The sequence below is a fragment of the Pungitius pungitius genome, chromosome 9, assembly GCF_949316345.1.
Source record: "Pungitius pungitius chromosome 9, fPunPun2.1, whole genome shotgun sequence".
Classification (NCBI taxonomy): domain Eukaryota; kingdom Metazoa; phylum Chordata; class Actinopteri; order Perciformes; family Gasterosteidae; genus Pungitius; species Pungitius pungitius.
The window spans coordinates 12,319,623-12,340,775 of record NC_084908.1 but is presented as its reverse complement, the minus strand read 5'-3'; the positions used below and the strand labels follow the sequence as shown (position 1 = coordinate 12,340,775).

The 21,153-nt window shown below is 41.2% G+C and overlaps 1 protein-coding gene across 1 annotated transcript in view; it reads left to right on the top strand.

Moving 5' to 3' along the window:
* The window catches only part of ctnna2 (catenin (cadherin-associated protein), alpha 2), a 219,696-nt gene that overhangs the window by 49,329 nt on the left and 149,214 nt on the right, over positions 1-21,153 (top strand). Inside the window, exon 7 of the mRNA XM_037471182.2 lies at positions 8,543-8,746. Coding sequence (XP_037327079.1) covers positions 8,543-8,746 — 204 coding nt within the window. The remainder of the gene's footprint in view (positions 1-8,542; positions 8,747-21,153) is intronic.

Below are 21,153 nucleotides of genomic sequence, written 5' to 3'. Positions count from 1 at the left end.
AGAATTGAGGCAGTTCTGAAGGCAAAAGGGGGTCCAACCCGTTACTAGCATGGGGTACCTAATAAAGTGGCCGGTGAGTGTACATCTTAGTTCATGGGAGCATCGCAATGGATATAAGCAACTTTATTTACATCTTATGTGCCAGCTGCCTGTCACCTAACTACCACAACGAGAAGAGTACAAAAAGAAAATTAAAAGTGTGAATATATGGATATGTATATCTCGACGGTTGTATGTATATATGAATATATTCCTTTGTACCTAATGTATAAAGGGCACTCACGTGTTCTTTGCAGGTGAAAGAGTTTTTTTCTATAGAAAATGTCATATTGCAATTTTCTTTTTCCTTTTGTGCACTGCTCTCTCTGCGGTAGTCAGATAGGTAATAGGCAGCTGGCAGGTATGCAGGTATGGCACATTTCAGTACTTCTGACATGTACCTGCTGTCATTCTGCCCCTGCTAAACGGTGAAGGCCTCAGCCACAAGTATTCAATGATCTGCTCTGAGAGCAAGAGATCCTTTTTTTTGTTGAGCTGTTGTACTTTGTTTGCGGTTTTAGATGACAAACATTATCACTAGTCTTTAAAAAAACGAATCTCTCTTTGTAAGTAAGAACAAAACCACGGTGACTGCATCAGGGGGGAAATCATATACAGTAAATAATGATGTCCTGTGAAAATGTGAGATACTTAGTGTAGGGTGTGATTCGCAATATCTAAATGTGATGATTACTAATAATTCTTTGTAATGGTTTCATGCAATGAGAGTACACTGCAAATGAAACCTCGTAAAGTTAACCTACTATTTAATGATCAATAAAAACAAAATACCCTGACGATGTTAAGGAGTATGTCAATATTTTCTCTTAGCTTATTTAACATGTGTTCTACTCTTTGGCGGACATTTCTTTCATGAAATATGCCGTCGCTTCTCTCTAACGGCCCAAAACCCCATTATCTCGTTATTGACTGGACTTCCAGGTGTGGTGGAAAAAACCGACTTCCAGCAACATTGATTGCACGTTTCTCGTGAAAACATTGAACAAGGATCAATGGCGGAGACGGCAGGTGAGGCCTCTGCCGACCAATCGCTGTGTGTTTCCTCTTTTGAGCAGCTGGACCCACGCTGTCACAGGACCCCCTGCAGGACTCGCTCCTGCTCGTTTGACGTGCCGCCTTTTTATTGAACTTTGCAATGAAATTGACCGTTACAGTGTTGTCCTTGGAGCTGTTTTGACATGTCGCTGAGCTAATTACGTAGCTCGACAGCCGTTTTTGTCGGCGCGGGCCAAGTGTGGTTCCGTCCGGTGCGTTTGTGTACATAGACAGCGAAGAGGCTTTTCCATTTCCCATTTAGTGGCTGCATACAGTCTGGCATGAAGCCTCGTGGATTTCAGCCGCGATCCGCAGTCTTTGTCACCGATGTATGCAGCGACGCAGGGGTGACACGACCAGATTTAATGGACAGGGCCGAGATGCAACAGGTTTGCATGTTGAGGTATGTTTACTGGTGGAAAGGGCTCGTGGAGTGAGTGCAGTTGGATAATAACGGAGATGCTCAGACGCAGTGCGATTGGGTAATTAGACCTATATAATTGTCAGGCCACTTGAACTTGCACTTAAAGCTTAATTTGACATGCAGTTTGCTCACTGGCCTTAATGGCTTAAAATCCAGGGGGGAGTCTGGGGGGGGGGAAACGTGCTTTTAAAGCAATTTGTCATTTTCGAAACCCCCCCCCCTCAAAAAGCATGAAAATGAAATATTTATTTTAATATTAAAAAATGTTTCTGCGAATCGGAATGCCCAAAAACGTTATATAAATATTACATTTATCACGACCGGATGACTTTTGAAATGCTTATTCGTTTTTTATAGTGGTATCAAAGCAAAGTATAAAATATTGCCGTGCCATCGCCCGATACACTGAAATAGTGGAGGCTTTTTAATATTCTGCGCACTGTTTTCAACCCCTTGCCCGCCCCCCCTCCCTCCCCTCCCTCGTGCCCAAAGCCTCCCTGTAGCTTTCTGTGCGTCCACACTCAGAGTCTTAAAGAGCCTGGGCACTGGTCCAGCTACCATTACCTGGGCAGGCGGGGAGCCTTGTTGGCCTTATTAGGATACTGTACACTTTGATTTATGGCTCTGTCTATGTGCATCTGCTCCATTAATAAACACCCAGGCACACACTCATAATTTAACCCACACAGTTTTGAGCAGAAGCTGTGTCATACTTTGAGATGCACCGGAGTAGATCGTTTTACCGATTGCCTCTTCATGCCGCGCTCATCATGTGGCACAGATATTCATTTGGGTTTTCTCTTTTTTCCTATTGTTTCATGATAGAGTGCTTCAGAGGTTGTCATGGTAACTAAACCTAGATGCAGACAATGGATAGAGTCACTTTCTTCTTTTTTTTGGTTTCCAGACATCCCACGGCTGATTTGTCGGAACCAGGCAAGAGGAAATAACAAAAATATATTGCTCCTCCGTTGAAACGGCTGTGAATTGGGTCATCATTTTGTCAGCGACCACGGTTTCACTTTTTGAGCAAAATGCATTCAGGCAAATAACAATGAGATGTCAAGTAGTACGCACCCAGGGGGGCGATGGGAATGAGACAGGAAGAGCGCTACCGAAGAGGGAATGTTGACGCCTGGAAAGAAACAAACATTCCAACGACTGGAATTTGAGTTTCAGGCATATTTTAGAGAAGCACATTGGTCGATGTTACGTATAAAATGTTGATTATACTTAAATCTCTCTATTTTATTTTCCTCATTGAGTTTATTATATGGAGGACCTTGGTATCGCCCTTTGGGTATAGCCTGCATGAGGCAGGTCACAGCCTCAGCTGACTAAATCATTAATCAAGATGCCTTCACCAATGGGAATTGTTTCACTTCTAAACGTGTGTGTGTGTGTGTGTGTGCAGGAAGGCAAATCATTCACAACGGAAAACAATTCTGTGCGTCTTAATCTGAGGCGCTTTCTCTGTTTTCCTCCTCTCTTTCACCTCATTCCCAAATAAGCAACGCCGCTCAAAATATTCACATACTGTAATTTCTGAAGCCCGCTGGAGACATCGGGAGAATAGAGTTGGGTTGTTGACTGAATACGTCCCTGTTTGCATTTGGGTCGGCTTTTGTCTTTGTTCAGACAACAGTTCTCATCAACATGTGTGCAGTAATTCCAGTTGTTTATGCTTCGACTTCATGACAAGCACAGGGCCGCACACATGTTTTAGGGGTAAGACTTATGGGCTGTATAGTGGAAATGAAATCATTGTGGACATTAAATATAATAATAGATAATTCATATTCCGTGTGCACTTTCAGTTTAATTTTGATTTGATTTTACCAGTGGATTGATCTTTTCCTTTCTCTTTTTTATTATGCTACAGTAAATTCCAATGTTTGTTTCCTATGAAATACCACTCCACTTAGTAATACAATGATGGTCTTCCAATGGTGAAAGGAAGACATTTACAGACATGAATGTCCTTTGAGTTGCTGTACAGCAGACTAATCATCATCTTGGAAGTTCTAATGTGCTTGATTTTGATTGTATGGTTGAATACATTGCACTATACGTTCATTCTAGGTGGTATAACCCCGGATAAAGGTATCCTATGTGCTGGTCTACAGATGTCTCTTCATTGCCCAAGTGGATTTGAGCTTCTTCCAAAATAGTGATATGGTTTTGTTATCCCCACTAGCTGGTTTACGGTTCTGCATTGGACTAATGCTGTTATCAAAGGGTTACCTTAACAGGTACGATTTTCGATTGGCTGCTTTATTGACTAGGTTTTAATTGATGAAATGATAATGATATTGGATCTTCATGCTCAGTATTCATCTAGTTTCTAATATTAGTAAATGTTAATAGGTTTATTAATGCTACTGCTCCTTTCCTTTGCATTTGATGAGAATAAGTTGTCTCATGGCAACTGTGATGGTAAAAGCAGTAGTTTGAATGTTTTTGTTTGGCTTTGAGTGCGAAAGGTGTAAAAGTAAGTACATGGTGTGCTTTTTTCCCTCCATAATAAGGCACAGTTGGAAGCTAATTCATGATTCAGTTGGCTACAATTTGTGCACAATAACGTTTGATTGCAATCCACGTATTCTTTTTTGGGAGGATTGGATATAATGAAGATGACTTTGTGCACCCCACCCTCACACTGTTTCTGGTCTGATTACCTATTCAGAAGGTATAACCAAACATTTATGAGGTTAGAGAACCACGCTTTTGCCACCAGTTTTGTATTCATGTCCTTTCTGTCCTTTCACCTGTTAAAGGGCTTAAATAAGGACTTTGTCTTCGTCTTTGTTCACATTTTTTTTTTTGACCCACAAGGCCTATTCAAAGTACTTTTCAACCTTCAGGCGCCATGCATCTTCTAAAAAAATGATATGAGTATGAAACATTCAGCCCAGTTGTTGGAAGATGCTGTCCTGTGAGGACCAAATGTATTGAGCTCTATTTTTCAAATGTCCTGTTTCTATGTGTAACAGTCCAGCGCTAAGCAGCTTACTTTACTGTAAAATATAAACCCAAAGTAAAAGCTTTTTCCAAGCTCGTATCTTGAGTTAATGGTGCAAATCATTTGTTTTGGATTTAACCAATTCATTTTAATTAAAGATCTCTTTTAATCAAGGCACAGGTAGTAGTAATGTGTTATTAGGCGCTGCTTGGTATTCGCATCGTACTGGTTTCGTCCCTTTAGATAACGGGTCACATGGCATTGTTGCTCAGTACCGCTAAAAAATAAATGGAAAACTTTTTTTCTTTTTCTTTTTAAACCAGCCGTTTCCTCCATGTGTCGATGTGGCAACTGAAGAGCGGTTTGGATGTTTGTGTGTGTCACTGACAAGGTACATGCTGCACAAGGTGAAGCCACTGTTTCTTTATCTTTGAAATCCTTTGTCCAGCCCGAGCCTTGAGTCACAGTATGCCATCTCTCGGACAGGTTGCTGTATGTAACACGTGCACATGCCCACGCTTTTATGCTAAGAAGGACTTTAGCAAGGAGAAATGCAGGATTGGGGCTGTATTTTTAGATTCTGCTGTGATTTTTTTCTTCTTTTCAAAAAGAATGCGTCCCCTGGGGTACCACAGGAATTACAATATGTTCTCATTGTATTTTGTACAAAGTGAGGACTGGGGTTGCGGTAGGCTGGCTGCACAGGCTGTGAAGCCCCTGGAGGTGAGCTTGATTGATTTGCTGGAACGGCTCTATATCTCGTAAAAACCCCAGAATGCCTTACACTGACGGGATGGTATCAGGATATTTGCTTTTTCACACAAAAAACAGTTGTAAACATTCACCCACTCATTAGTAGATTTAATTTATTTGTCCATTCCTAATTAACTGACTTATATTTATACAACTCTCTCACACACACGCACACATAATTAGTCAGTGACAGTCGAAGGCTAAACCCTAACCCTGAGTCAGCCGCTCTTCATTAAGGTCAATCAATCAGAGACTAATGCCCCTCCTGGCAAGTGTGGGCAGAGCTTTGTCAAACAGCATAATATTCACAATCATTGAAACCCCGGATTAGGGCCGCCAAAGGCAATGCAGTGGTATGTTCAAGACTCTCCTTAAAGACAGAATATTTGTCATCAAATATTATTGGATAAGACCTGGAAGGCGCATTTGACAGAGGATGACATGACATGTTCCCTCGTCTTACTAGTTGATGCCCCAAACTAGGGTCAAACTAATAGCCTCACCCTTTGTGGGTGAAGTTATCTGTTGGCCAAGGTGGCCTCCGGCACCGATGCGATGTCAAAATCAACTTTCACATTGCATTATGGGCTAAAGACTTAACTATTTAACTATTTAGCTTGCAGGTACAAACTGTCTAACAAGTCTGTGCAAACAAATCATGAAACTACAAAACATCTGTCAGGAGGGGATACTTTTTGTTTTACCACTAACAATATGTTAGGCTACATTTCACATGACATAACAAAAAAGAATTTGACCCTTGAAGTAATATTAGTGTTTTCTTGAAAGAATTAAAATAATTTATGCTGGTAGAAACAATGCCGTGCTGAATAATCCTTGAACACAACACCAAATCTCTTACAAATGTATTAGTCAGAAAAAAAATCTATTTATACATAATGTTGATCTGATTTGTCAAATTTCATTTTAGCCTTCTATTATGGAATATTCTGTATTTGAAGAATTGTATTAATTATTAATGATCCACAAAGGAAAAAGTTGCTATAATTATCTATTGTTTTTTTGATTTATATCTGATATGAGTCCCTTCTAACACCTGAAAGAGAAATATTGTCTAATTATTGCTTTAAAAAAAAAACAATTAACAACATATTCATTGATAATTTAAGCAAAAAACACAACAACATGAATCTTGTCGAGGAAATTGACACTCATTTTAGTGATTTTCTTGGAGGATGACTTCAGCCGTTGCCAATTACCGTATTTTCGCGACTAAAAGGCCCACTGGATTATAAGGCGCACCTTCAATGAATCGCCTATTTTAGAACCATGTTCCTAATATAGGGCGCACCGGATTATAAGGCGCATAGAATAGAAGATACTGCAGTAAAACGTTTCACTGGGGTTACGTTATGCATCCACGAGATCGGGCTGTGCTAAATCAAACTTTATTAAACGTTCTGAAAACTCTTCACTCCCATGGTAACGTTGTTCAAACATTAATGTGGATATTAACAATATCTCTGAACCTCGTTCTTGATTAATGCTTTCGTGCATCTTGCACCGAGAGGCAGCGCTGGGACAGACGGTGGCGCCTCGCGGCGGAGCGTCACCTTGGTCCCGAGATCCAACTACGAGCTTTAATATACGCTGTTGGAGCTGGAATTACCGCGGCTGCTGGCACCAGACTTTCCCTCCAATGGATCCTCGTTAACCAGTATGGATCAACCAATTGATCCATATATATGGCGCTCCGGATTATAAGGCGCAGTGTCGTTTTTTGAGAAAAAAAAAGAATTTAAGTGCGCCTTATAGTCGCGAAAATACGGTACTTTGAAAACCTCTCAGCCTTTTTCAACTCTGTATTTACAGGTCTTTATACTGCCGCTGGCTATACTGCCTACTCCTGAAAGCCACCCACAATTACAACCTGACACGGAGAAAAACACACATTTTCCTCTCACATTGAGCTATGTTGTGATCAATTTATTTTCCCTCGCAAAGCTTTTATTGTCAACCAAAAGATAACCATTATACCAACAAAGTAGGAAAAGGAACACAGGATGGTTTATTATAGCATTACATTAACTTGATGAAAAACTTCCCAGTAGCAGAAGTTGTGTGCAACCTTTCATGGGAATGAATTTCCTTCAGGCATCAATGGTCCGGAGATTATAACGTCCATATTGCATAGTGAGGACTCACCAATTCATTATAAGATACTTTGTCATGAATGTAACTTCAATCTTAATCTTAGTCTATTTCTTGCTCCTGTCCCATTTTACTAAATGTTCTTTTTACTTATGTAAAGTCACCTCTCTGGATACAGCAGGAACATGGCTATAGGTAGCAATCATTCAAAAAGGTGTTTTGCAGTACACAGTTAACAGTAACAGTCATAAAAAAACATTTGAAAAGTTGAGTTTTTACAGCTTCTCCAACTGCCCAGGTAGTTGTAATATTACTAGTTCTTTTGATAATATCAATAATATATATATATATATATATATATATATATATATATATATATATATATATATATATATATATATATATATATATATATATATAATATCTCTTAGGCTATATAGTAAGCATGGCTTCATGTGTGCTTTCATCATGCTGTCCTTTAGGATATGAACAGGAAAAAGAACATTACTCTACAAACTCTGTGTAAGAAATGCCATGATTTGAAAAGGTCACATATTGGGAGATCTCACATGTTGTACGCTGCTGTGCATGTGGAATCACTACTGACATTCTTTCTCCATGACACCTACTTTAACTCAATTGCGCTTCTTTTTACTTCGTTAGTTCGTTTGATCCTTAGGATGGAAAGACTACACTCGAATAACTGCTAGCTAAACGTCCCCTTGTCAGTAGACGGAAAGGCGATTGGATTAAACCCCCCCGTAGTTCCTTTTGAGACATGTGTTTTTTCTTTTGTTGTTTAACCATACTTTACAATCATATGTACAAAAGCAATTTTCCTCTAGGTGAGATTGGAATCTGATTGCTGTTTACCTTTTCTCCACGCTCTTATGTTTTTTTTTCTTCTTCTATTTTAGTCATGGTGGGTGATTTTTTGGAACGATTAAGCCTCACTCTGCGACCATTTGCATATATCTCAATAAATCTGTAAACCAACCACATTTAGTATTTCCCTCACCAAAAAAAAAATTGATAATTGCTTGTAAGCAAAGGTTGAAGAAGGTTCCAAACCTTAAAAGGAATCTGAGATTGCGGTTGTATATTGTGTGTGTATTTTTTCCATGTACCATACCTGCAATTGATTAAAGCCCTAGTTTCTGTCCTGACCTTCTCTGTATCTTTTTTTCACTTTTCAGAACAAGATCATTCTGGACCCTCTGACATTCAGCGAGGCTCGTTTCCGTCCCTCTCTGGAGGAGCGCCTGGAGAGCATCATAAGTGGTGCCGCGCTGATGGCGGACTCCTCGTGCACCCGCGACGACCGCCGCGAGCGCATCGTGGCGGAGTGCAACGCCGTCCGACAGGCCCTGCAAGACCTGTTGAGCGAGTACATGAACAATGTAAGTGTCCTCCCTCACGATTTGATAATCCCCAGCCCAGTGCGACATGCAAACGTGCTCATTTGCACACCTCGGAACAGGAATGTATATGGATATGTCATCGCCGCTCATCGCCGCGGCCACACTCCTCTCCCTGTCAATGCGTTCGCTTGTCAGGACATTCTTGAAAGCAAACACCTCCCACCACTTCATTTCAAAACATGATATTAATACCCGCAGTGTTGTATTTAAAGCCGGAACATTCTGATTAGGCCACCGCAGCGCCACTCAACCAGAAGGAAGTCCTTTGCGTGGCCTGTCTGGACATATATTTTAAGGCAGCGGTGTTGTTCAAGCCGCGTTACATGTTAGTTAGCTCTTTACCCCAAAGCGCCCCTTTTTCCGACCACTTTGGTATTTTTGTTCTTAGAATAGTGCGACAGGTGCAAAGGTGGGAGGAGATGAGAAGCTGAAAGGTAAGCATGTGGTGAAAATGAGCCCTGTGACGTGCTTAGAAAAAAGATGTGTGTGGATTAGGTCTATTTTTAGCATTGATAACTTCATGTCCCCATTATGATGGAAATGATGGCCTTTTGGCTTGATGCAGTATTTGTATTGCGTTCTTTTGCATATAGCAACTCTTTTTTTCGCTTCTCCCTTTGGCGAGCCGTTTTCCTCATGCAGCCTGTGATTGGCAGGGCTGCGTAATGGTTTTGGGTCTGGCCAAGACAATGATCAATCATCACTCACATCTCATTCAGATTCTTCCTTAACAGACCCCTGTGCATATAAAGCTGTTAGTTTTTTTCAACCCAACCCAAAAAACTAGATTCACTTGGGTACAGTCATTGACCTTGCACTGATAATCTAGTTCTTTGTGCTGAATTCTGCGATTGCGCCATTAAAGAGGAGCCTTGAGATTTCTGAAATGTTCTAATTTAAAAGGTTTTCTCCTCACAACACCACCTGTGGGCTCATTGTTGGCACAATACCTGAAGTATGTTTCCAGTTAACACGTTCATGTGCGCACCTGGAAAAATTAATCTGAAAATAACAAAATGTACAAAATGTAAAAAAGATTATCCAGGGGTTTACGACTAACAAACTACTCATTCAACTTAATTAATGACAAATATACCCTTACAGGTGGGGTACTTTATTCCAATTAACTAATTAAAGACAGCCAATCAACAACATAATAGTCCTATGCAGCATAACCTTAATTCAATTTTAAATGTAAACTAAAACTTTGGAGTAAATCACTGTAATTACATATAATTATCAAATTAAAATAATTTAGAATTAAATTTAAAAAGTAAATTACTTAAATGATGATAAAGAACAGCTAACTTTGTGTTCATTTAATAAAGAAAGCTGTAGTATACATATAGAGTATTTATAAATAATTTAATTCAATTAAAATGAATTAATCACTACATTTTTCTTTTTACTATACATTCATTCATTCATAGTTTTCATGGAAATGATAATGTGGCAATAAAGGGCAATATTGAGACACTTATCAACCTGGCAACGCCGCAGGTGCCCTTAACAGATCACTACATCTCTGAAAAGGCTGCACCTATAACGTGTGCAGTGGGCTACTTACTAGGCCGGCCTGAATTATTTGATAACATCCAATGGGCTTCACCTCTTGGTGAGTTATTGCTGTGTTCAACACGCCTGTAATGTACCCACATGTTCTACTAAACTAGGACTCAGAGTCCACGTTGGTCGTTATAGCCTCAGCTAATATTGCCATCTGTGGAGGAAGAAGCTCGGGAGATGTGCTCTGCTGCTGCTGGTAAATTAAGAATTAACAGCTACCGTACCATGGGTTTTCCTAACAACCTGTTGCCCTGTCCTTTGTTTTCAGCTGCTTAGTTTCAGCTTTGTGAACCATTAGTGGCCCATTAGTACTGCTGCTGTGTCACAGTGTCACCAGTGTGAAAATCTGCACATTTACTATTTTGCTGCCAGTTCTCAACGAGTTAACATAATTCTCTGTTTTAATAGCAATTATCACTAACATCTTTGGTCTTTTTTCATGGAATCTGAAGGCATGGCTCTCTGAGTATTGTGTAAATGCCACCTATATTGTCTTTGTTCACTTGCTCTTTGAACAAAAAGCATCATATGCGTGTTGCATGAACACTCCGATGCCCCGTCCTCCTCCTAAGGCACAGCAGCAAGTAATTGTGTCTTGCTTCATTAGGCCCATGAGTTGTGTTTCAGAGGCTACAGCTGGGAGATTTCTGACAGCCCCTGGCTGTCTTAGCAAATAAGAGGGACTAAATAATCAGAAAACAAAACGCTTCCACTCCTCAGCTCATCTTCCCCTATGAGGGTAAATCAACAACCAGAGGTTAAAATGGAAGTGTGTTACCAAGCCTGCTCATGGGGTGTATTAATCCATACATAATATACCGAAAAATAGCTCTGATTACATTCAATCAATCTCCTCTCCAAAAAACAGTAGTGTATAACCTTAACTTAAGAGGTTGCAGAGTTTCAGATGTGATTTTTTTCCCTTTATTTCCAACACATTGAAATCCATTCCTTCATTGTCAAGAGACATTTTAACTGTCCTCAAATATTCAGTTTCTGTTATATATCATGTACAATGTTCTGGCAGGTCAGATTTGACCTCTAACTGACTGCTGAATGGAAATCACCCAGTCAAAAGTCCCAGCATAGCTTTTGATAGTTTCTCATTTCTAAGTGCTAATGCAAATTGTAATTTGAAAAATCGCACGCTGTGAATTCCATGCTGGAAACGAGAAACGTTAAGAAGAATAAGCAGCAGACTGAACTGACCAGCGAGTGTCTGGATCGGGTGTGAACTCAATTAGACATCCTTGCAAACCGCTGAGAAACCACCAAACCTTGTGGATAATGAAGCAAGTCCTTGCCAATAAAGTAGATCCAAGCTGCCGAGTATAGAAATAGCTTTCTCCGCTCAATATGGAAAGTATTAGTTGAAACAATTTCTTATCACAAAAACATCCAGACGCCAGCTTCCCCCAGCTAAATGTTATCAGTTACCACTCTGCGCGTTGCTTCTGACACCAACACTAGCTTTGTTCAATGTTTTCTGAAGTAATTAATGCACAGATTACCTTGCCTTTATGTTCCCGCTTCTACATTCAGCCCCCCCCACACCGCCCTCACACTGCCCACTGCCCACATACACACTTTTATAGGAAGCTTAAACCACAGCACAAGGTTAATCAATGTGGTAGATGGCAATAAATTAGGTTCAAGTGACAGGAGAATGTCCATACCTGTCTCTGGGGCTGGTGATCTGTGATTGGTGACAGCAGGCCCGGCTCCCTGGCTGGTGCTGAATCATCAGGAGCAGCTGATTTAGTTACGGCAGCTCTGACGGGGCCGATCTATCAATTGATCTCGGGAGTAATGCATTACCAGCTCGGGTCAAGTGAGCCCGGGAAGAACACCCAGCCCCAGCCAGGAAACCACGGCAGGTGAGAAGGGACAATTCAGGCCTGTGAGGAGCCCGGGAGAAGGATTTAGGGTGCGTGACAGCAAGTGCACTAATCTCACTGTTAGCTGGATGTGGCACATCAAACAAAAGCAGCGGTTTTGTGAGTTAAGAGGATCATCAGGGTGGAGGCTGATGGCATCTTGAAGTATGCTCGGAGTGACCGATGGACGCTCTGACCCGTTTCAGCTCTGGGTCTCTGCTGCCCGCAGCCGATCGTATCCTCTTAACCTGCGCCTGGCTTTATAGGGGAAATGAGAGCGCTTGAGTTAGGACAAAGATTAAAAGAGAGAAGCGGTAGGGACGGCATACAAAGTTGCTGAACTTTGAGCGTTGGCAGGCGCAGGGAAGGGAAGTGGATAGTGATCAATGGTGAGCCCCAAGGGCTAAAAGCCTTTTTATACTCTCATATTAGAGAACGACTGTTTAGGTGTCTGAGTGAAATCACCCTCTCCCGACCGTTGGATACCGGTTGGATTTCATACTGTGTTTTTTTTTTTTTTTTTACCCTAAAAACAAAGAAAACTGAAAACCTTCATGCTGTGACTGTTTTCCTTCGCCTGCCCGTGTTCACCGATGAATTGTGTCCCTCCACGGCGCCAGTTGAAACAAAAAGCCAGTTTTGTAGAAGACAAAATTGAACACTAATGATTCCCCTAAAAATCTGTGTCTGTTACAATTACCGAATACTAGAATGACTGTGGTTGTTTAAAAACTCCTCTTCCACTCTGAGACGATCTCAGTCTCAGATGGGAAGCGTCAGTCTGGCGAGATGAGCCAAACCACAGATTCACCAGTTGCCTAAAGGGCCTGTCCTGATTATCCAGAAACCTGGCGATGCATCGGCCCTGCCGAAGGTAAAGCAACCAATCACAGAGCAAGCCCCGTTCCGCCTTTTTTTTTTTTTTTAATCATTCACGTGGTCACAGTGCGACGCAATATCAGTGTCACTGAAGTTTGAAGAAAGAAGCCGAACGAAACAGACCCGATCGATAACCCCTCGGTCCCCTCGGCTCCGCTGCTGTCCGTCACCGTAAGCTGGCTGAAGGACGCGGCTGTAACAGATGCAAGGAGGCTGAGTCTACCGTGACAGGGCTTTCTAAGGCCAATTGGGTGGGGGAGAGGGGAGGGGGGTGAAGTGGTGGCATAAAAAATGATGACAGTGATCACAAGGGACTTGGCGTTACTGTTGGTCACAAGTTTGTTTGGATCTAAACTACGGCTTGTGCCATTGTAACATGATATGTTATGAAATATTGTTTATCTAATAATGATTGTAATGCGAGTACATACTGCAATCCAACAGAAGCCTAGTGGTATAGTTGTATCATTGAGGGAGCGCATCATTACCGATCCTGCTAATCAAGGGTGTCACAGAAAGTGAGGCGCTGTCGCTCCAGAACAAAAATATTAACGTTTGTATCAGAGATCCTAACTAAAAAAATGAACGAGTGGGGTTTTACCCAATAAACAGTATACAGTACACTGTGTGGAAACCCATTGCATATGAATAACATTAAACAATCGATAATTTGTGTGTTCCCTCGATATCATCCTCAGTAGTCGACCCTGGAACTTTCAGCATATTATTTTCTCGTTACAGCAATATAACTGTTTACATTACATGACATAGTTCTTTAGTACTAGTTTTAATGTCAGAGTTAATACAAATCTTCATGTGAGGATTAGTGGCCCAAATTCGCAGTTCCTCCCCTCCCTTTTTAGTCATTCCCTTTTTGTTTATTCCTCTCTATTTTCCCAATTGTCCTCACATCATGGTCCGTCCACGCTGTGCGCCTACACCCACGTTAAATGTCCCAGGCCAGGCGATACATCATTGGTTCCCCACGGCGTTGCATGCCCTCCCTCCCATCTGTCAACACCTAATGCCCCACACGACAAGCTGCAATCCACTGAGCACAAACCACTCACTCTGAGCAACGCGGCTTTTCTCAGCCGTTGAAGGCTGGCTCAGAGACATAGCCCCTGGAGGAGATTGACCAGCGTGCCCAGGTAAAATCTGTAAGTCAATTTAGTGCCCCCCCGGAGACCCAGCTCCTTTGTACCTACCGTTTAGATTTGAGAGCAAGTTGGATAAAACGGAAGCAACTGACCCACACTGAATGTCCTCTACTGAGAGAGGAAGGCGCCTCCTGCTGTTGCACATTCACCCAACAACCCGTAGGTTGTAAAAGTCCCTTCTTATTCTGGTCCTTTTCTTCTGTGTGACCCTCCATTTATGTGGGATTGCATTCATTTCAATGTTCTTTCAATGCCTTTTGGTCAAATAGCAGCTTGTCAACCACGAAACAAGCAGCGGTCCACACATACACACTGTAGACACTTATTGTTGCTGCAGATTTCTTTGTCTGGTTGTTGGACTGTGTGACTACATGGTAAGATCAGAACCGTTCACATAACAGTCACAGAACCTTTTGAGATGAGTCGTTTGGATCAATAATCAATAATTATTGGTAAAAGAAAGAGCTAAGCATCCAAATGAGTACAGATTTAATAGGTCCGAGGTCTGATTTTTGGTGCGTTAATGGGGTCTATATCGAGCTTAAACATTAACATTTGTGTTGCATTAGCAAAGCTATTCTTCAAATTTATGAATAAACGATTAGTGTGGGGTTAGTGTTATTGAAAGTGCATCACAGAATAAATCACAGCTCAAATCTCTTCAATCTGACCACTGAGTAAGTAGACAGAGGAAATAACAAAACATCTAGCTTATTTCAAGCCCAAATGCTTTGTTGTGATTGAATAATGATGTTGGGTTAGGGTTATATTAGCAAATCATTTGTAAAAATCAAGAAATACAAATGACTTCATTATAAACACAGTATTTTAATCACACATTAAAAGCAGTTCTTAAAGGTGTGTTTTAATTTGTGATTTGAATGGAAAGGACGGATTTGTTTGGGGAGAGAGTTCCAGAGGAGGGGGCAGCTATGGAGAGGCCTCAGTCACTGGGAGGTATTTGGAGGAGGAGGGGGGGGGGGCATCAAGCCTATAACTCCCATGACCACTGTATTAGAAAACCTTTTGCTGGGATCGTTCAGAGCAATCAAATCCTGGATGGTGTTGTTGCTCCAATTATATGGACAAACACCGCAACACCATCCAATGTAGCATCTCAAAACTATGAACTGTTGGGTAGATTGGACATAACTCTTAGGTCCATCTGCCCATTCCAAGGATTGTTTGGATCCTCACAATATATCCGTTTACTTTCCCCTAGTGTCTATAATGGGATCTATGCGACAGCTCAACCTGAGTCTCAGAACAACACGAGGGGGCTCTTGTTTAGCGTGTGTGCTTACTAATTGTGCAAGCAGAAGCTAAACTTCCACCCAGAGAATACTGCGCATGATAATCTCCAGTCCAATTACGCTTGGATGTGGCTCGAAAAGAAACACAACCCTCTGTAGGCGGAAGCGAGCAACTATCAGATGGCTATCGAAGCGCCCTCATGTTACTATCTCCGATTGAGGTGATCAGATAAATGAGACTTTAATTGGCTTTTTAGGCTAAGTCATATTAGGAGAAGTGATAGAATTACCCAGAAACATATTAATGCAATAAAAAAGCTCTCAGATCTGGAAGCTATATTGCATTAGAAATCTGCCTGCCCTTCTTGTGTTTTCCAAACTCCGTTCAATCTCCTTTAAGGCTTGCTGTGTTGAGCACCGCTAACATGATTGACATTGATAGCTGGATCAAACCATAGAATCAACCCTAACGTCATTAAATGGGCAGACATGAATCTGGAGACCTGAGCTCTAACTGTATAAACCGCTACATGTGTTGGGTTTATGTTTGTAGGAGGCTGAATGCTTTGGGAAATCAAGCATGCAAACCACAATTGTTCCCAGTGTGTGCGTGACCTTTGTGCCGCCAAGTGCAATGCTGAGCACATGGGAAACACATTCACATCGGTGCACGCGTTGGGCTGCATACTGATTCCTTTTGATCTATTACACGAATTAGGCGATATCGTCCGATCAGTTTCCATTTCCAAACAGACTCATTTGACATGAATAAGAATGGACCTGCTCATTTCTACTCGTCAACTACCATTTTTTCCGGGAAAAAGGGGGCTAGTCGTGGAGAGTATTATGCAGCAATGAGAAGTAATGCATTCTCTACTAATAACACCCTATTTAACTAGGACACAACCCCCACCTTTACTGAATAAAGCTTCGGTATTAGTGAGCACCGCTGATGGGATGACGTTTACTCATAATCTGCTTGCCAGGTCACACGTCGCCCTGTTTGGGCCGGGCAGATTTAGTCAGCCATGTCATCCAAATGACAAAGATTTACTTTCATACTGTTGCTTTTATTTCCCCCAAGCTGGAGGAACAGTCTGCACTAAATAGAAATACAGAATGTGACCTTTATGAAATTGTTTTTTTGTTTTCAAGTTGAGGAGCCATCACTGTGGAGGAGTCACTTTTTCCACGACTCACTAATGTCGTGGTCTCGTTGGCCGCAATAATCTAGTTGGCAACGGATGTTGTCTGAATCATGAGTCACCCGTTTTTACTTTTTAACGATGTATTCGCACTGTGTTTCGTGACGAGCTGAATTCATTGCTCTATGTAACTAAAAGCTTTATTTCTCAGTGAAAGTGCACAATTACACTCATTGCCTCTGCGTTCCGGTGTGCTCATCAAAGCCGTTTCTTCTTTGCCGGCTCAAACGGCCTGGTTTACTGAAGTCACGTCTTGTGATACTGTATGGAGATTGTTCCTCACACTATCAAGTTGTTGAAAGGTATTACACAAACCAAATCCGCCTGTGATCTCAAAGAGAATAGCGCAATGATTCTTCACCGAGTTCTCGTTAGATTTGCAATTAGAATTCTAAAATGGACGAATTTATTGGAAGCTGGCAGCATTTACCTGTCTGTCTAATCCCCAACCCTTCTCCTGTGAGGTAAATAATAGTTTCTCAGCACTGTGAAGTTTAATCACCTTCTTGCATTTGATGAACTTTCGAGAATTTCTCATCCGGGTGGAGCTAATTTGCAGACAATATTAGAAATCAGCATGCAGTCTGCCACTTATTAGAATTTTTGCATCCGTTATTGCTCTCAAATACAATCTTCTGTCTTCCCTCTACTTTTTTACTTATCTCTCATTCAGCTCGACCCCCTTTTCCCTCACGCTCTGCGTCTGAGCCGTTTACATTGAGTTTCTGTTCCATTGTCTGCTCTGGAGTCTTAAGGCCCCTCTGTATTCCATAGTGATTGTGCCACTATCTCCCCACTATCTGTTCGGCTTTCCACTGTTCCTGTCCAAAGCGCGGGAGGCCCTGAAACAATGGAAACGCTTCAAAGCGATCCCTGCGATAATGCAAAAAAAAAAAAAAAGAAGCGGCTCCCTCACAGTGTTTGGTCCCACGTGGAGCACAGTGAGCGAGTGTCGTTTTTGCCCCGAATCGAAGCCCATTACCCACCACCGGTCGGTCCGGTTCTGTGTCGCCCACTGAGGTGAGCTGGAAGCGTAGCGAAGAATGAGCGAGAGCAGAGCAAGCGAGGGCAACAGTCCGCTCGATGAAGAGGACGACTCGTGCGCTCGGATCGAAGATGAAACGGGTGGTAAAATAGATGAAGGATGATGGAGGTAAAAGGAGGCAGTGCAGAGGACTGGGGACGTGGGCGACACAAAACAAGCATGCTGAAATATTGAGAAAACATTTTTGAGGTTTTGCGAAAATATTGGGCTCAGGCTGATAACGTCTTAGGAGTTTGTTTTGCATTCTAATCAAAACCTTCCTCGAACCACTCGGGTTGTGAGTAGTTGTACAATTTCCTTAAAAGCCTCGCATCACTAATCCACACTCAAATCACAACACTTTAAAAAACTTGTTTTTTCCCCGCATTATGTGATTGGGTCTATTTAGTCGGAAGGTGTAAATACATGTTTATTTTTATTTTGGATCAGTGATCAATTCAAATTCATCTCCGTGACTTCATTACATTCATGGAGAAAGCGCCACACAGATGGAGCTGGTATGATATTGATTTTTTAGCCTCTCTTACATTTTTACAATATTGTTACACTGCAGCAGTCAAATTTCATTACACCCCGTGGATCCATAAAAAAAGCACAAACTCATCTTTGTGTCACTAATAAAGTGATTACTTGGACAGAGAAAAGGTCTGAAATGCTTTTTGGTGATAATTCCCTGCAGTACTGGGAGAATATGGGTGACTATTGTGTCAGAGATGAATGAGTGGGGGTCGTGCTGTTTGAGCCGACTTTATAGCTCACTGACCTTCTGAACATATAGATTGTTGTTCTGTTAAATCATGCACTCTACACACCCAGCTATTGCCTGTTCTTTTATAATAGATTATTGATTTTGTTAGCTTTATTACTTTATTTAAAGGCCACAAAAAGCACTTGCATTTGTATCTAAGGGTGGGCATGAAAATGGGTTATATTGGTGCTTGTAGCGGGCCTCTCTTTACAACGCAATTTGAAGTTAATGTTGACATGAATTACCACGGATTTGTTACAAATGGACTTTAATTCTTGCTGCCACTGAATTGGGATGCTTTTGTAGATTATGAATGACTTGATTTTCTTTGCTGGATAAGAAGTTTTGTCATTATGGATGCATTTCTGGCAAAAAAGGTTTATCACTTAAGAAAAGTAAAACTGTACTACATACCAGATGTAGGCAAAGTCATTGTTTTGTCATTGGAACTGTAGCTTATTATGTGGATTATTATTGATAATAAGCCTTACGGTTTTTCCTCGTCCGAGTTTGAAATGATCCTTGATTGAAGATGAAGTGTTTTTAAAAATTACGGGCTATCAGTCCTTTTTCAACATCCATTCAATATTTAACAATTTAAATGAAATTTGAGATTTAATGCATGCAAAATCTAACATTTTGAAGTGCATGCATACTTTTAATGGAAATATAAATATTAGCACAAGCTTCCCTGCAACATGCTTCCATATTACTGATCTTGCATATTTTATGATGTTTGTGAAGGAACTGCATGAAAATGAGATGGGTGTTAGATGAGGTGTTGGCATATGGTAAAAAAGTGTGTCTTCGGCGCTGAAAATAGACATCCTTGTATAACGGGCCTCATTTTTCAAAGCATGTAAGTTCTACATCATATACGTGCGTGAAACTGGCCGCATACACAAGTAAGTAAGCTGGTATAAATCAAACACATTGAACACATGCACACCTGTGTGCTATGAACAATGATGAACGCTACCTGTTCCACAACCATCTGCTCGTGCAGATAAAGGCTCATTTGCATAGAGAAACGCCCTCAACTTCCCATAAATAAATGATGTGCTTTAAAAAGACGCATTATCCCGAATGTAAAGCAACATATCGAAAAAATGGGGCATCTGCGAGAGAATTAGAATTAGCTTTACAAAAGATAATTAGGTTTTAGGCACTGTTAACCCTAACCCACCCAAATGGATATACTGCATAATTACAAACACCGAAAGCAAATAGATAAAAACAGGAAAGCAGGTTAAAAACACAGTCAAAACAGTGGGTCTAAATATATGCATATTTCATCGAACAATAGAAAATGCTCTCTTGCTCCTGGACATTAATCAGGCAAAGTTTAGAAAATACTATTAATTGAACCCACACGCATTTACATAATATATTTATATATATATAGCACACACGCTAAACAAGATATATACTGTATACAAACATGATATAAAAAGCTGTATTCTTTATGAAATATTTAATATTTATACCCCCTCCCCCTCCCTCCCTAGTGAACCATGTGACCTCCAGCCAGAATACATTTTGCTACTGTCTTCTGGCATTACAATACTTCACTTATTGTCCTGATTGGGCACAGTTACTAAAGCCATAACTGCTTCACCTGAGGTCTAGTTTTAATTAAATTGAATGTCTGTGTGCAGATCGTGTGGGATTTCTGTGTGTGTGTGTGTGTGTGTGTGTGAATATATTTTCTGAAACCGTGTGAGGTCCAAAGTAGCTTTCTTTGCTTGCAGTTGTCCCTTATCTAATGCTGGTATAGTAACAAGTCCTCCTTTCTCTTATGCCCTCCACCTGATGCTGTTTTTCAAGTGCAGTAGTATGCTGAGAGAATACTAAAATGATGATGACACACATTTGCATGAGAGGATGTGTCAAATGTGGCCACATTTGGAGTCTTTTGCTTTTTATCTTTTACTGTGCGGTGATGCTGCCTAAACCGATTTTGACCTGTAGCTCCACCTTTTCCCTCCCCTGTTTCGCCCCTTCGAACCATGGACCTACACAAGCATGACATTCAAGGAAGGTATAGGGTTCATTTAACAATTACTGGCCGCAATTATTGAAACAACTTTGATTCTTCAGTTTCATTGGTGGGCATTTGGAGAGTGGACGTTGCGATTCTGGGATCGTATGCAGTTGAGTGCAGGATGTCGAGTGCGAACGGGCCAGAATGGTACACAGCGGGGCTCCCATGCACACGCTACCTATATTAACAAAGCATAGAGAGGACTTTTTCCACATCACTTTGTGCTTAACTGCGGAGGCACCTCGTAAACCAAGTGCAATCATCTATGATCAACATAAATGGAGCATGTAAAGATTCCCAACGCTAAGTATGTGAGAATCAGCCCGAGGATGTGCGTTGTCAGATAGTTTACCCTTTACAAGTGGCTTGGCTCGCAGCACAGTCAATCTCGGGAAGCAGTCTGAGGCACAGCGCAGCTCGGTCGTAAAGTAGGACGAGTGAGCTCTCCGGGCTGGTGTTGCAATTGAAACAGTCCCTCCAGGAATTTTCCAATTTTCAAATCAAGATTTTTTTCTTTTCAATTCACACTTAATCAGAAATGTTAAAGGGATTTGCAGCTCGAAATAATTCAAAACGGGTGCAGCTGAAGTTTGTTGCTGTTCATCTTTT